The sequence below is a fragment of the Anomalospiza imberbis genome, chromosome 8 (assembly GCF_031753505.1).
Source record: "Anomalospiza imberbis isolate Cuckoo-Finch-1a 21T00152 chromosome 8, ASM3175350v1, whole genome shotgun sequence".
Classification (NCBI taxonomy): domain Eukaryota; kingdom Metazoa; phylum Chordata; class Aves; order Passeriformes; family Viduidae; genus Anomalospiza; species Anomalospiza imberbis.
In genome coordinates this window covers 20122897-20139492 of record NC_089688.1, presented here as the reverse complement: position 1 = coordinate 20139492, position 16596 = coordinate 20122897, and the positions used below count along the sequence as shown (strand labels likewise).

Below are 16596 nucleotides of genomic sequence, written 5' to 3'. Positions count from 1 at the left end.
AAAGCACAAAATAATATTAAGTCCTCAATTTAAGCACTATTCAAAGGACAGCTTTTATCTTGAAGCCCATAATACTTACAGATCAATTCATGTATCTCCATTTATAAAACAAAAGAAAAGATGACATTTAATAAAAATACTATTGGGGAGGGATTAGATGTACAACCCACAGTAAAATCTACTTGGGTTTTAGGAGAGGTTAATGAGAATAAAACAAATATTTAACTCCTTCCATTTGACAAAAGTGGTCTGGCTACATTTACAGATAAACATGGAAAGCTTTTCATGTACTTAGATATGTTCAAATTAGTGAAAAAGGGTCAAATGTTTGCTAAAAATTGTGGTTTCTTCTATAGCAACCTAGCAATTCTGAAAGAAAGTAGGATCTGTTGAAAGGAACATGATAGCTGGGAGAGAATAATCCTGCAATGCTACTTCAGAATCAGATTTGTTCTGCCTAGACTTGGATGGCTCAAAAATACTTTTCTATTTTGCCTCACCAGATTCTTGTTTTCCCCTAGAAAAAAAGAAGTTGCAAATAACATCACTGTCGAGACAGAAATTCTCTTACATGAAGCAAGCTCCTTGAATGCTCTTAGATACCTGGCACAGCAGTCTCAAAGACAGACATTTAAAAATCATCATCAGTAGACCACCAAGAATCCTCAAACATTTAGGACAAGACAGGAAACAGCGTTAAGAGCTTTAAAAAGCGAGGCTCAAACAAAAGTCAGCAAAACCTTAAAGAAAATTCTCCGCAAAACAAGCTAAAGCCACACAGCTACAAAAGAGCACATGAGTGTGTACTGCATTTTCCCACCACACATTTTGTGACTCACATTGATTTGAGATTATGCTGCCCTGCTGTGGGAAGACACAGGGACTACAAATTACAGACGTGGCCTCAGATGTCAGTGGGTACAAGGACTGACACTGCACACAGTCCCTGTGTTGGAACATATGTAAACAACATCTAAAAAACCTCCCAGAATCACTCTTTGCCATACAGTGTAATTCTGGATAGGGAATGTCAGTTTCCCTCGTAACAAATATTGTGATCTCTGACTTCAGTCTTTTAAATACCAAAATTGGCTCAGCATTTCATGCTGGACTGTGGTGGTATCATATTTGATCAGTTAAGCCAAAGCAGGCAGTTTTCTAGAACAGACTGCTGTATTTGCACAAACTAGATACCTTCTTGTGAATATAACTAATGAAATTCGAATTATGATTCCATACTTTCTCCTTGCAACTGTTAATTCTTGTTCCTCTGGCAGAAACTACAACTGCCACTGCAGTAGCAATGGAATTAACCATGGAAATGGTCTTCATCCATGAAATTAAGATCAGTCAAAAGACTACAACAACAGTGTTCCCATCTAAACAGTACTTTGGAGAGAATCAGAGAGGCTTACAGTGTCTGTCCCACGAATTGTTTTTAAATTAAAGCATGACAATCATTTCATGTTACTTTATGCAACTTTAATTACACTGTTTTGTTTTTCATGAGATCTCACTCACCTTAGAGTCCCATATGGAGCAGAAGGGACAAATGTGCTTAATTTTATCAAATAACAGCATAACGAACCGAAGAACAGGGAAAACACAAAAGGATCAGACTGCTGCATCACACATCTGAATCAACGTTTGTAAAGCCAAAGCATTCCTCCCATTCCAAACCCATCCTATCTTCAAGCTCTGCCATGCTTCATTTTCTAATTCTAATCTCTATCCAAATATCAATCTTTCTAAATGAAAAAAAAGGAAATTTTTTGCATAATTTTTGGCATTTTAAAAAAGTTCTTAATGATTACTAGAAAAATCATAGTTATCACAAGGAAAAACCAGTGAAGAGTTTTTTAGAAGTTGTTTTAAAGCTAGCAATCTGTTAAAGAAAAAACAACTGAAAAAAATGTTTTTGAAACAGTTGGCACCATCTGTTTAATGAAAAAAAAAATGAAAGAAAAAAAATTACGGTAGTTAGCATAAGCATTGCTTAACTCAGCACACCAGCAAATAAGTGAAAACCCCATCAATTTATATTTAAATAAAACATGAATTACCTGGATTTTGTCAGAGATAAATAGACTGTGACATGGTAATGTGCAGCTACTTCTGATAGCATCCTTTAATATATATTTCTTTATTTCTCAATGTCTCATAGGTACTCAAAAGATACTTAACCAAAAACCACATTTAATTCCCAAATCCTGGGGTGAAAGCCAAGTAAACACATTATGAACTGGGCATCTGCTTACCCAAGACCAACACATGGCATTTATAATTTTGCCAGTTCAGTTAGTAACATATCCAAACAGATGCCAAAGGAAGTAATCCAAAGACTTCTCAGGCAACAGGAAAGAATTAGCCTTATTCAGAGGCAAAGCATTAAAAACCACCTCATACACGACACAAACATAAAAACATGGTGCTAAGCCTTACAATGCACAGGAGGGGTAAAAAGAAATGTTAAGGCAACAATGCAGATGCTCAGAACTAGAAATAGGAGCCTCTTCCTCACATTGTCAGCTGTTGACAGCTTCTCTTGCCCAAGTGCACAATATTCACTTTCAGTGACAAGAGCATCCCTGTTCTCTCAGCAACCTAAATATGGAACTCACTGGCAGCCAAGGTAAGGTAAGTTGTGCGTGATCTCCAGAATCGTTTTGGGTTGGGTGTTTCAATGCTCAAAACTCAATCGCTGACAAAGGCAGACTGCTTGCACAAGCACTGATCAGTGTATTCTGTGATATCAGGGAAGATTCAATAAGGGAAACAAACCCCTAGAACATCTGGGAAAACAGGAAAACCTGGGTAATACAGATAGCAATGATGTGCTTGAGGAACATGTTGCAGATACGTCTGTGTTGCTGTGCCATGCCCCAAGGTTCAAAATGGCACTGTTAACCTCACACTGGGATAAGCCTGGTGTTACTCACCATGCTGGAGAGCCCATCTCAGCATCATCTCAAACACAGACATTTATGTCCACCAGGCCCAGCACTAATCTGAGGTCTGCCTAAGCAGACCTGTGGTGACACCATCCTGCTCAGGATGCCAAATCCAGGAAAACCTTTGTTCAAGCTCAGTGCTGCAGGAATGTTTCTGGACTCCAAGTGGTCCCAGTGATAGCTTATATGCCACTGCAGCTAAGCTGATCAACCCCACCAATACATTAGCTAATAAGGCTTGCTGGAACTGACTACACATCTATGGCTGGACTTGTTCACTAAACTAACCAGATCAAGCCCTCGGGGGGACTGGTGGGTGGTGGTGGAGGTCACTAGACTGTAAGCAACATTTTAATCTTTCAGATTTCATGCTTGATCAGATTAGCCATGGCTAATGGTTTCTGCAGCCTTCTCTTCCTAGCCCTAAGAATATCAACAGAGTGCCCCTAATACAGGCCGAGTGCAGGGAATTCATGTCTTGCACCAGTGCAGCAAACACTCCAAAATTCAATAAATTATACCAACAAGTAGATACTGGAAATCTGTATTGATTCACTCAGGACTGCAGGGGATGTTGCATCACCTGGATGTAACTGAAGACAGAAAACCATGATGTGAAGCAGCTACAGCATAAAACTTCACTGCCTGCGCTGACCCATGGTATCACCTACTGATGTTGTCTGCCCCAAACCTCTCAGTGAACACTTAGCAAAGCAAACAGACAGAAACCCTGAACCTTCCTGAAAGACCAGACACTGCCCAATGATCTGACCCTCCAGCAATGGAAAAGGCCATCCATCAAAAGGCCACTGAAGTCCATCTGGAGGTGATGACATATGTTCAGAAAGAGCAGGGCTCAATTTTATTGCCTCTGGGGCACATTCAGGGAGGTGGGAGAAGCCTTGAAGGTCAGGCTTTATCAATGTGTGAATAGCCTCTGCATCATGCCCACTTTATTCCAACAATTCATTTTTCTTCTTTTCTTTCAAGCTTGCTAGCATACAAACCCCAGTTCATTCTCTCCTCTGTAATTTCATTTGTCCTTTTTTTTTTGGGGACATGTTTTCCATTTGAAAAACTCATATTCAAAATGTCAGAAAATTTACAGACTAGCAATGCAACATGGAAGACAAGACATCTAGAAAAATGGAGAAAACATTTGAATTCATAAGTATTTGACAGCTGAATAAGTCTCACTGAATTTTGCACCAAGCATAATTTCACATATCTCTTTTAGTATTTTTTAAGGAAGTGTCCAATAATGCACCAAAACAGCTTAAAATAAAAAAGTAAACCAAAAAAACCCAAAACCAAAGCCCACCAACTTAAATTTTAGGTCTAAAGGAACTTCTGATCAAATGAGTATTGGAGACATTTTATTGTGGTACTTCTGAAAATTATTCCATAATAACTTTGAAAAGTAAGTACTCTTTCTTGAAAAAAAAATACCAAAAAGCTGTGAAAAAATTAGAACAGGCATTCAAACTTTACCCTCTGACTCCTGGAAATAATACTCTGTCTTCTGTGTAGGTGCCGCCTGTGGGGGATCACAGTAAATGAAGTACATTTGACCTACGGAGCTTACCATGACTGTAAGTGAATGTCAGAGCCTGGCATGCAGGATGCCTGATGCTGCAGCCCTGACTGATAACTAAGAAGTCAGATATAAATAAATCTGGAACAGTTGGGATTGACTGTTGTTTAGCACTTTCAGACAGACGTTCAGGGCAACTGGCAGGGGCTTTGAAAGCTGTTTCCTTTATTAGAATCATGACAAAAATAGAAGTGAGGCTGCATTCCCTTGTCTTCTGCTAAAATAGATCTTACTCAAAAATATTTTACAAGTTCGTCAAGGCATAACTAGTCCAGAGTCAGATAGAGAACAAAATCAAAATTGGAAGTCCCATGTTAATTCATCAAATAGTTACTTATTGAATTAATAAGGAATACTTATTGAAATACTAAGAGATAATAAGGACAAGGAAAAGCTGGCTTTTCTAATTAAAAAAAAACAACAAACTTTAAAGTGAAGGCACAATTAGAATCCACTAGCCAGAAAGACCCCAGAGATCTTTAAAAATAACATAAAAAGGGAGAAGCATTTATTTTACCAACTGTCCTTAAGAATATTGCATCGGGGTTGAGGTTTGGGGTGGGTTTTTTGTTGTTTTTGGGGCTGTTTGTTTTTAAATTCATGAACAGATGCTGCATAACTGCTGACAGCAAGGCTGAGTGGTGAGAATGGAACAGGAAAGAGGAAGCATGTATAGGCTTCGCTTCTGATTTTAAGTGTCCCAAATACTGTTCACAGGGCAAGTATTTGTCACAGTGTTATCACGCCTCCAGCAATTAAGTTTCCAAATAAATTACGCTGGCTTTTATTTTTGTGTTTTTACAGTCAAACTCTATCTATCAAAATATTTCCGGATTAACTCGTTCACTGACTGAACAGCCCAGTGTTCTGCCAAAATAATCAAAGGCCTTAATGAGCAATTAAGAGATTCCAGGGTCAGTGAGAAATGAAAATCTTTGCATATAGACCAGAAATTTTGTGTACAACTTCCTGCTATGCTTCAGATCATGAGTGAACTCCAGAACTATATATGCAAGAGGCACACGTGAAAGAGAGTAGAATGTATTGTACAAAATCAGAGAGAGCAGGGTACAGTAAGAGCAGTTTGATTTAACCAAGTAACCCTCCCAAAGAGATTTCCCAGAAGCTGTTCTTTCTCACCCAAAGCAGGTGTGCATAACCTTGTGCTGCCCAATCAACCTGCTCACACTCTGGCCCACCCCTGTGCCTGTGGTGCCCTCTGAGCAGAGCCTGCTCTGTGCCCCAGTGCCCAGGGAGCCCTGATGTGGAGCAGGACCACAGGTCCTGGCTCACAGCTCACGCTGGAGTCGCTTCCCTGCAGAACGCTGGGCACCCAAATGACCCAGTGACCCAATCCAAGGGACTTCCTCTCTTACTCCCGTGGGTTTTGCAACATGCAAACCACAACAGAATCAACTATGACATTTCGGCAACTTGCATTCTACCTTGCATTTGTACTGCTGGTACAAATTAATGCATAATTCAAGGTGTGCTGAAGAAGTACACACAGAAGAGCACATTTCAATAATCAAATTGTGAAATTTCTCCCATCAGGACAATGGCTGAAAATGTGCTTGATGAAAGACAGAAAATCACCATAAAGAGTAAAAATTTTGCTTTATAGTGGATTGCCACATGGCAGATGTAATTTCCTTTTACCAGAAAAGCCTTCTCAAGTGTATTTTAAACTAATTACCTTTAGGTGGAAAATATGACTTGCTTTCAGCTTTGTGAGGCCAGTCTACCACAAGAGGTCCAAACCTACGAAAGCTGGCAGTGATCTCATCTGCAAAAAAACAAATGAGGCACCTTAGAGAGAACATAAAAACTGACAGAGGCAAGGTAAAAAGGTCTTACTTAAAAAACAAAACAAGAACAGTGAAAACTGCAATGGTGTCCATAGCAGATGCCTAAGTATTCTTTCATCTCTGTGCTGTACATGGCTGCTTAAAAAAGTGATTTTACATTCCACTAGTGGAAGTCTGCAGCAGGATTAAATGCAAACATGATCTATCAGAAGTGAATATGCTTCAGCTGCGGTCTATTTCTAATTATAGCCACAAAGCAGGGTCAGATGCAGCCACGTGGGACTGATGGAGGAGCTCCATGTCAGCACGGCTGCTCCTTGCAGCCTGCCCTAGAAAGAGGCTGCAGCAGGTCATGCCACTGTGGGCATTTCACCTTCCTCAGGCCCTTCAGGAAATCTGCCTTGAATTACCAAGTTTTTTCTTCACTTTTTAAGCATCAACTTGGAACCACCATGTAGCACACATCACGAGCTAGCCTATAGGAAAATTTTACATGTAAATCCTTCAGAAAAAAGTATTTAAAATTCTTTTTGAAAAAAATCTTATTTCCTCAATACATTTTTAAACATACTTTAAAGAAAGAATTAGTTTAAAATCATGTCTAATGGGATGTTATGTAGATCAGAGTAACAAGCCATCAAAAGAAAAGGCAGTGGGGTTTTACAGTTTCTGGATTGCTGTTTGAGATGTGTCCAGCTTCTCTGACCCCATGAATTGCCCACCAGATTCTTCAATCGTCTGGAGATAGAACACACATCTTGTGTACCTGAAGAGCTGAAGGATAAAGGGTCACTGAAGGAGACGTCTCAGGAAAGAGGGTGACAGCTCCCAGGTCACCATGTTGCTTCCTCACAGGACAGACTTGGCAAGTATTTTGATCTGAGTGACCCAGCAAGGTGCACATCAGGTGTCCGTGCTGGGCTGCTGCTTCTTACAGCTGCAAATCCAGATTACCCACCAGAGCCCGTAATACAGCCCTGCAACTCTTGGTGTGACATGGGGACTGCATCTGAGTGCTGGTAAACATAGACTGGCAGCTCATACTATTTCTTCATTAAAACTGTACATGGTTTAGGCTTCAGATGAGTAGATTAGAGATCTCCCTCATTTCGTTCTAAGGCATCCTCCAATTCCCTGTGTATGCCCATTGAAGCTAGACAGTGGTGGATTCAAGCTATATTCCAGCCATGAAAAATACACCAAAAACCGTCATGATTTTAGTTTGGGAGTAAGAGTTTGTGGGGACACATGCAAGTAGAGCAGATAATGATTGAGAAAAACTCTGACCATCCTTGCTAAGTAGGTTTTTACTTTGTAACCATATTATTACCCTATATTTATCATCTGAAACCTGCATACAAGATGGGTATAAGAGATGGGTTATTTAAAGGCCACGGTATTTTGGTAAGAACTGCATTAAGAAAGTCTTTAAAGTCAACCACATCCAAGAATAGGAAAAGACTATGGAGAGAGACAGTACCCACTAAGTTCCCTTTTTCACCTTTCCCACTTGACAGTCGTGGGAAGACTTGCAGATCAGAAGAGCTGCTCGGCAGGCACTTCTGTCTCCATCTCTTCTGATCTACAGTACACAAGAACGCCAGGTAAACTCTTGGGTGTTGCAGGGGGTGGCAGGGTGTGTTCTAAGTACCGCCACAAGCACTACAAGAGACACACCTGGGAAAATCCATTTGCTTCTATGAAAATACGACCTTTTTAATAGTAATTATATGAAGGCCAATCCCCACATCTCAGCAATGCAAGTGATTCACAGTACCTTCATCAATGTCAGGAGGAAGACCTCCAACAAACACCTTTCTAGAATAGCGTTCCACTCTTTCCCCATTTTGACAGCGTGTCGGAGAGCTGAGACCCGAGGACAATGACTGATCACCATGGCTGTCGTCTAGGAAGCCATCCTCAAAAGGAAACAGTGAAGACCGACCTGGAACAGATTTTGCAGGATCTATAGTTAATGCTATTTCCTGGAGAATGAAATATTTCAGTAAAAAACTTTCCCTTTTACTGTTTTACTTTAACAGAACTGGCATTAAAGGACCCAGCTAGGTGGTCCAGTTTTCCAATTCATGTTCATTAGTATTGTTTCTATTTTTCCAAGAGTGTATTACCCTTACAAGACAATAAACCTAATTTAGCTTTAAACAAGCCCTCGCAAACTGACAGAAATGAAAAGCAAGTTATCTGATGAAATTATGTGTCATAGCTATAGAAACAACCATTACAAGATTTACATTTCCAACCAATTAGAGATTTACACCTTCCATAAAAGATCTTGAAGGAATGATCTCAAGATCCCCCAAGCCACTGCACTGCAGAGCAGGACAGTCCTTTGAGTGCTGTACAGGATCCTGACAGCAAGGGCTGCAGCACTTCCACCGCCATGGAACACAGGCCCACGCTGACTAGGGGGGCAAACAGCAAAATAAACATGGAAAAGCTTTGGATTGTGCATATTAAGTAGGAAGTGAAGAGAGTTGCTGAACAAGAAAAAAAAATCTTGTTAAATAAACCACAAAGAACTTGCACTTGAAGGAAAACACTGTTAGCTAGAACAGCCTGTCAGCCTGATTGTTACTGAGTTAAAACATCCTTTCAGTAATGAATGAACAAAATCAACATAAATGGCTGTTACTCAGTTTGATAATGAAAAGTAAAGAACTTATTTGTAACCATCTGATGCAATTAACTTGTTGCTATTACTAACAAAGTGTACACACATTATCTTAAGAACAGATTTATTAACAAGGAAAATAAAAAAATATTCAAAGAATGCATATAAGCAACACTTGCCAACTTTGGAATTTAACAATTCCCTATACCTGAGTTGAAAAATAGATCCTGCAATATAGAGAGATGTATAAATGGGAACCACACCTCAACTCTGCAAAGGCTACTTGTCCCCTCATACCATAGAGGATTTTTCCCAGGGATGGAAGTATAATTAATTGATAAAACAGTTTATAGGGGAGTTGATTACAAATATAAATGTATTTATACTTTTGTAAGTGCACGTAATTAAATTCAAAGGTAATGAATCACATGAAATTGACATAGCAAGACCTAAGGTTTAATACCATACTGGCATTGGCAGCACAAGAAGTGAAAGAAATAAAAACGGGGGCAAGGAGAAAAATCAAGACAGAGGGACAGCAGTCAGAAAAACATACACACTGAACATACCAGTAATTGTCTCCAGTAGCAAAGGACAGATTAAAAAAAGAAGCAGTAACCCTGTATAGGGAAAATGAGCTAACCAAATCAGTAAAGTCACTGACACACAACACCAGCCTGATCTTTTATTACAAACATCAGGCACCAGAAAAGTGTTGATTAAAAATAATATATTGAATTTTAAACAATGAAAGAGATTACAGACACAAAAGTCCACTGAAGTAAAAATCCTACCGTGCATTTACACATCAACGTAAAAAAAAGCCACAATCAGAGAAGGATGTAGAGATGCTACCTTTCAAAGACTTGTTGTCAGAAATGTTGGGTTTAGAGCATAAAACAGGAAAGACTTATGATGAATATTCCATTAATGGACAAACATGTCATGCACATGTATAAACATATGCATTTTAACATAGAAGAGAACATTTGCGTGAGAGAAAAAATAATTAAGAATACTACAACTGTGTAAAAATATCAAATCAGAACACTCACTGAAAAGCAGGAAATCTGAAAATATCTCAGAGACTGACATTAATGGAGAGATAAATAATCTTTTAAATTCCTGCCCATGAACCTACCTTCTTGTAAAAAAGTAAACAAACAACAAACATGAGCCATTAGTGGAAGATGACATATCAAATTATTAACAAGTTGTTCAAATAAAATACAGATCTGCAGAGGAGACTGAGTTCTGAAGGAAATAATAAAAATTCATAGCAACTTAGAAAGCAAGGTATCACCTCTAAGCACCATGCCAGACACTTGGTGATCTACAAGCACCACACTCACCTTACATAAATGTAAATGATGTTCTATAAGTTATAGCTAAGTCAGGTGTAGAGCTAAATGTAAGAAGAATACATTTGAAATAATGGAAAGCATACAGACCAGAGAATAGGGAATGACTGTTCACAGTCTTCTCCAGTAAGGGAAAAATAAACTGCATTGAACACAATCAGTACATGCCAAGGCTGAAAGCAAGGCAAATTTCGGAAACCCTTGCCACAGACTTTTTGGGATGTTTAAAAATTTATGTAGGCTTATAAAAAAGGAATGTGTAAGAACAGGAGAAAAATGCAATCTAAAGCAACAAATATTAAAACATCACTTCCAAGAGACCCCCTGAGCAAATTTCTGGGAGAACATTATGGGAAAGCATCACTAAATGCACTTTTTTTGTAACATATTCCTGTACCCCTCCCTGGGCATCTCTGAGTTGTCAGTGCAGCAAAATAGTTTGGGCTGATTTCCCACAGTGGTGCTTGCATCTGTACCTGAAAAACTGGTTGTAAAAGTTAAAAAACAAGGTACCAAGAACATGACTGAACATCTCTAAACATGATACCTACAAAGAAATGCTCATCTTTTTTCTCAAAGGAAACAGAGAATCAAGTAGGGAACTGAGAGTTTATGGCAAGCCTCAAGAAATGTCTGACAAAACTTTGTCTCGTTGCAGATGCTTAGTCACAGTGACAGAATTAAACTCTAATTAACATATCCAAGTGCAGCAAACATAAAATGAGTCCTTGCACAGACTTGCCTGTGGTTACTCTGCATATTATCCCAATGCAAATGGTAAAAGCAATAATAGAGAGGGATGTATGAGAATATTTGATAACCAACACATTTTTTAACAGACTGTTGTAGAATTTTAGGCTTAAGGTTAAGGAAGCTCAAAACCAACATTATAAAAGTCAAGGTAATGATAAAGCATGAAAATCACAGACTTTAATATGAATGAGGCAAGTCAAAATTCCTAACATTAATGACAAGACACACACAAATCTACCTGTTAGTATGGAAAAGCCTTAATTTCACACAGGAAACTTGTGGAATGAAACATGCTTCTTGGTAGTGAGAAAAAAAAATCTGAAAAGCCAGCACATTCAGAACTTGTTTGCCCTGTTTTGTCTTCACTAATATTTGTATAAAACAGCCTAAATTACATTCATCACAATTACTTATGCATTATTGTATTTTGCTTCTTCAGTTACGAGTTGCCAGTAATTTATATTATTTTACTGATTTCTACCTCCTTTCCTACTTTGGTGCCATTTGATCAATCTGGAAACACTTGCCACAATCTTAAAATAAAATTAAATAGTGCTCATGTGCACAGAGAGTAATTTTGAGAGGAAAATTTGAATCTTTTGTTTCAGATTTAACTATCAAATAAATACTAAACTGTGTCAGCCTTGAACAAAATCAGAGCAAATCCTTTATTACAAGCTGTGTTAGTTTGGCCTGTACAGCCTACCACCTCAACCCATACAAATTACAAGCCCTTAGACTCTATTGGTTTGTGTGATGGATACATCCGTCTCTAAGGTTCTTCACAAATGTGATGCAAATTCTACATTTGGAAAAGGGGGCAATGTCACCTGCATAGCTGGCAGAGAACTCCATGGAAAGGAAGAGAAAATTAAGTTTAATGCTGAAATACCCCATGCAGATGGCACTGCCTAAACGTAATGATTAAAAGCTGCTGTTTTCACTGATATTTTCATTGATATTTTCTCAATAACAACCAGTCTGTGTAAGCTACAGCACAGGACATAAATGTAAGCTGCATTAGTGGCTTGCTCAGTACAGCTGTTGGACTTGCTATTGTCCTTGTTCCTTCATCTCTCAGAATAAACTGATATACAGCACTGTACATTTATAAAATACTTTCAGGTTCCTTTTATGTTTTAAGGGTTGTCTATGATGAAATACTGTTAAAATCTGCTCAAATACTGTAACTTTTCCAAATGATTACCAATATTCACTGCTGAGGACAGTTACTAGTACTGGTATTGACACATGTTCTATCTGAGGCAATTCAATGTAATCAAGTCTAATATTCAGTGAAAGCTGTTTCATGTAAGAAAACAAGGAATTTTCACATGTTCAATGCAGCAGTTAAACATTGGACTTCTACAAAACAAATAAACACCAAACATAAACCCAAAACTGATCTTTTTTTGGAACACTATGCATTTCAAGTCACAAATACATGTCTTGAGCATCTTTCCATTCAGTCATCCTCCAGTTCTCTAGTAACAGCAACGCACTTGATGTTATCAGCTCAGGATCATCATTGCTTTAAGATGCTGTTAAAAGGGAGATTGATTTATACAAAGCAACTGATCAACTAAATAATGTTAAAATTGGTAACATTATCTTACCACAAGAAAACTAAATATTTATTTCTCCCACTATTCAGCAAACAAGACATTTAGTAAATACTTTTACCTCTTCTCCGCCCATAGCTCCTGGCTGCATGTAAACACAGAAGAAAATTGTCGGTACAGCTGTCATTAGATTTAGCTCCAAATGCAATGAAAATGTAGCTTCTACCTCTTCTCTTTTTCCCTCCCACCATAAAGAAGGAAAAGACATTTGAAAGTGCAGGATGAAATTGAAACAACCCAAGACAAGAAAAAAAAGTTGATGATACAGTCAGGGAAGTAAAAAAAAAAGAACATACCTGCTGTGCAAATTTTCTACATAGCAAAGGGCAAAGGTATTAAAAAAATCAGGCATATAGCACAGTATTATAAAATAGTATTTTAGGATTATGGTTTTAAGTGGCAATAAGCATCATCAGTAGTAATCCTAATTAAAAGAACTAGTTTTGCATTTTACTAAATAGTTGTGGAGAACATATTTTCCAATTATGTTTCAATTTAAATAATTAACCATATGTAAATACTAAAATGCTACTAAAACAGTGTGAACTCAATAGCCAGTAGATTCAGATGAATAAAACTAGATTGACAAAATGCTTTCATAACTACCAGAATTAACACAGCATTTCAATGAGACATGCATCAATGGCAAATCCACAATGTTGGACAACTTTAGAACTGTTATTTTGTGATTTAGTGGCAAATGCAAAACCCAGAATTTTTGATCAAAGTTTTAGAAAAACAGAAAATAATCTGGAAAAGTGTGTCTTCTACACAGGATCTCTGAAATATCACAAAAGACATCTATCCTTCCAAGGTAATCAAACGTGGAAGGCTGGGTTGATCAAGCGGGTTTTCCAAGAGAAGTGAGCTCAGGTAAGAGGTAACAGAGCTTTGTTTCGTTTCCTTCTCTCCCCATTGTAACACTCTCAGTGTTCCTGCTCCTTCCCAACCCCATCTCTTATTTCTGACACAGTGCCTTCCAGTCCTGCCCTACACACCCAGATGTCCCACCAGACCCCTCAGCATTCCCTGGCTACTTTTCTTCTGACAAGGGGCCCTGGGGCTACCCAGAGCAAGGCTCGCCCTCCTTCAGCACAAGAACCTCTCTTCTACCCAAGCAGCTTCTTCCTCCAGCCCTGAAGAAACACCATACCCCCACACCTTTTTTCTTCCACTATCAATGAGGTCACAAAAAGGCAACTACATGAGTATGTCATTGGGGGGGATTAAAAAATTTTCAAGGGCTATGATGAACTGCTCTGCAATTAATGTTTAACACGAAGACAGCAGGGGCTGTTTGTGTGAACAGCTACTCAGCCACAGTGAGGGGCTTGCTAAGACCTGAGAAAGACTCTGCTTCCTGCATAGCAGGCAACAGTGAGAATTAACACTAGAGCTGGCTTGGCAGCAAGAATAAAATTAGTCCTCCTGCTTTCTAGTTTTTGCCCTATTTTATTAGTTATTATGATGGCAAAGAATCATTGTCAGATCTGCTGTAGCAAGTTGTTGTCTTGATGAATGCCCACATTCCCAAAAAAAGCATATTTCAAGGTATAGTTAGGGACACATTCTGAGAGCAATTTATCTGAAAAAGGTTTCTCAGAATGTTACCAATCTCAAAATTAAATAGAGAAGAATTATTTCAGTATGTGATGAAAAAGATTCTTGTGTTTCTTCTGAAGAAAGCAAAGCTTTATATGCTTATGTAAACTTTTAGGCTCTGATCAAGATCAGTACATGATGGCAGAAATCTACCACAGGCTTCTGTAAATTTCAGAATGCCCTACTGCTACTCATATATTATAACACTTATATGCAATACTGCACTGCAGAATAATACTTTTATCCTATTCTTGCATTCACACGCAATCTTTATGTTAATAAAAGTTACTGAAACTCACTGAAGGTATATTTGCCTGTAAATTCCAGGGGCAAAATAGTGCAATTCACTTAAACAGGAAGACAGGCAAGTCAGTTTTTGCTGATTTAAAAACATTGCATCACATTTAAATACTCAAAGAAGGTGAAGTTTCACCATTGTTGTTTGTATTTTGTATACATATACACACAGTTTGTAAGTTATCTCAGTTTTAACTAATATTTATATTAAAATGTTAATTTTTTCCAAGAAGCTGAGTTATTCAGCATGACAACTTCAGAATGTCACTGCACACTTTATTATGTTGCCTTCTCAGGATGTGAAGTTTGAATGTGTCATTTGAAACAAGTTAAATAAAAAATACCCATCTGGCTCACAAGTCAAAATTCACAGCACAGCAGATTAAATAGTAGGAATGGATCATCAGGTAAATTTCATAATGCCTCCAGTTTGAGTAAATACTTTAGAAAGGAAACAATTTTAAAATTATTCCTGAATGAAGACATTTGGGAGAAAATAAGATTACTGCACTGTTACAAACAATGCAATTACCAGAGCTATGTATATAAAGTTACCTTCTCTCTTTGGCAACTCCAACAGAAAACAAAAAGCAACTGGGAACTCCTTAAACTGTACCCCCACTAATATATCTGCTCCCCATGTACTGGTTTTGGTGCCAGATATAAATGTCCTTTTGCACAGAAAACCATCTGAAAAGTTTCTAAATTCAACAGAAATGATTCTTTCCTAGGTACCTCCTAGAGCATGACATATAAAGGCAAACCCAGGTGCTTTAGGAGGGATGAGCACATTTGCCCATGTAAGAAGTGCACTGATGGACTGTGCAGCTCGCAGTAGGATCGTCCCTGCACTGGTGCTTGTCCATCCTTAGCAATGCTCTGGAAATGTCAGGTACAAAGTTACATAACTGCTGTGTCCCAAATCGCACAGCCTCAAATGCAAAGGAACAACAGATTCTTTTTCACCACTGATAACTCTCCTGAAACTATTAACTCACCTCATCCCAGAAGCCAAGTGTATTTTTATGAACACGAAACTGTATCATGGAGGACAGAACTTTAAGCTTTTAACAAACCAGCAGAACAAACTCCCCAAACCTCAAATCTTGCAATGCAATCAAGGAAACTCAGTGTTAATGCTTTGGAATTCCCCAAAGCCTGCAGCTAAGATTGCCCATTGTCGCAGTAAATCAAAACTCACTCAAATTTTAACTGCATTTCAAGGCTACATGAAACTGATGAAGGAGACTTTTCTGGGATTTTTTAACTGTTTTATTATAATGTGGGACCAAAACTGCAGCTTGTATTTGTATCAAATAATTAGCAGTCCTAGGAAACACTAAATCTGTGAATCCATAAAACATTTACTCAAAAGGACTAGATCTACATGCTCTCCATATCATAACTTAAAATGAATTTGATAATGTAATTTCAAATTTAGAAATAGGCAACAACATCTATTTGTATTATCATATTTTATGGAAGACTTAATAGAAAGTATTTTGAGATTTTTAAGAACATTATTTCTTCACTTCTGGTATTTATCTTGTTCATGCAGTTATGTGGCCACAATACCAAAGACACATACTTCAAAGAAAACTTAAAGACACATCTTAAACTAACGTAAAATAGCATTACCTCTATGAAAAAAAAAGAGTTCAACATTTACAGGCTAGAAGTTTTGGAGCTATACTGGCTAAAAAAAAGTTTATTTGACAAGGCTGGGAACCTCCTTGATTTATAAGGTACCAAAATCTTATTTCTAGCTTGGAACACTCATTTGTATTCTTGAAGCAGTCAGCAGTTCAGAACAATACTTGCTTTAGGACATTATGAGTTATGCAATGATTTTCTAAGATCAGAAAGGAAAATATGTCAAGCTTTTGCTTTTGAACAGAGGGTCTCTGAAGTTCTTAGGGATCTGGAAGTTTACAAGTGAATTAAAATACCAGGGAAATGCATTCATGAACTGAAGG

At 38.0% G+C, this 16596-nt stretch overlaps 1 protein-coding gene across 10 annotated transcripts in view; it reads right to left on the bottom strand.

Moving 5' to 3' along the window:
- The window catches only part of CPEB3 (cytoplasmic polyadenylation element binding protein 3), an 80944-nt gene that overhangs the window by 19103 nt on the left and 45245 nt on the right, over nt 1–16596 (bottom strand). For 5 of the 10 annotated variants that reach the window (XM_068197692.1, XM_068197694.1, XM_068197689.1 and 2 more), the window contains exons 5-7: nt 12783–12806; nt 8131–8298; nt 6242–6331 (exon numbers count right to left, since the gene is read on the bottom strand). In XM_068197692.1, coding sequence (XP_068053793.1) covers nt 6242–6331; nt 8131–8298; nt 12783–12806 — 282 coding nt within the window. The remainder of the gene's footprint in view (nt 1–6241; nt 6332–8130; nt 8299–12782; nt 12807–16596) is intronic. The other 5 variants (XM_068197695.1, XM_068197693.1, XM_068197698.1 and 2 more) reach the window with 1 other exon arrangement.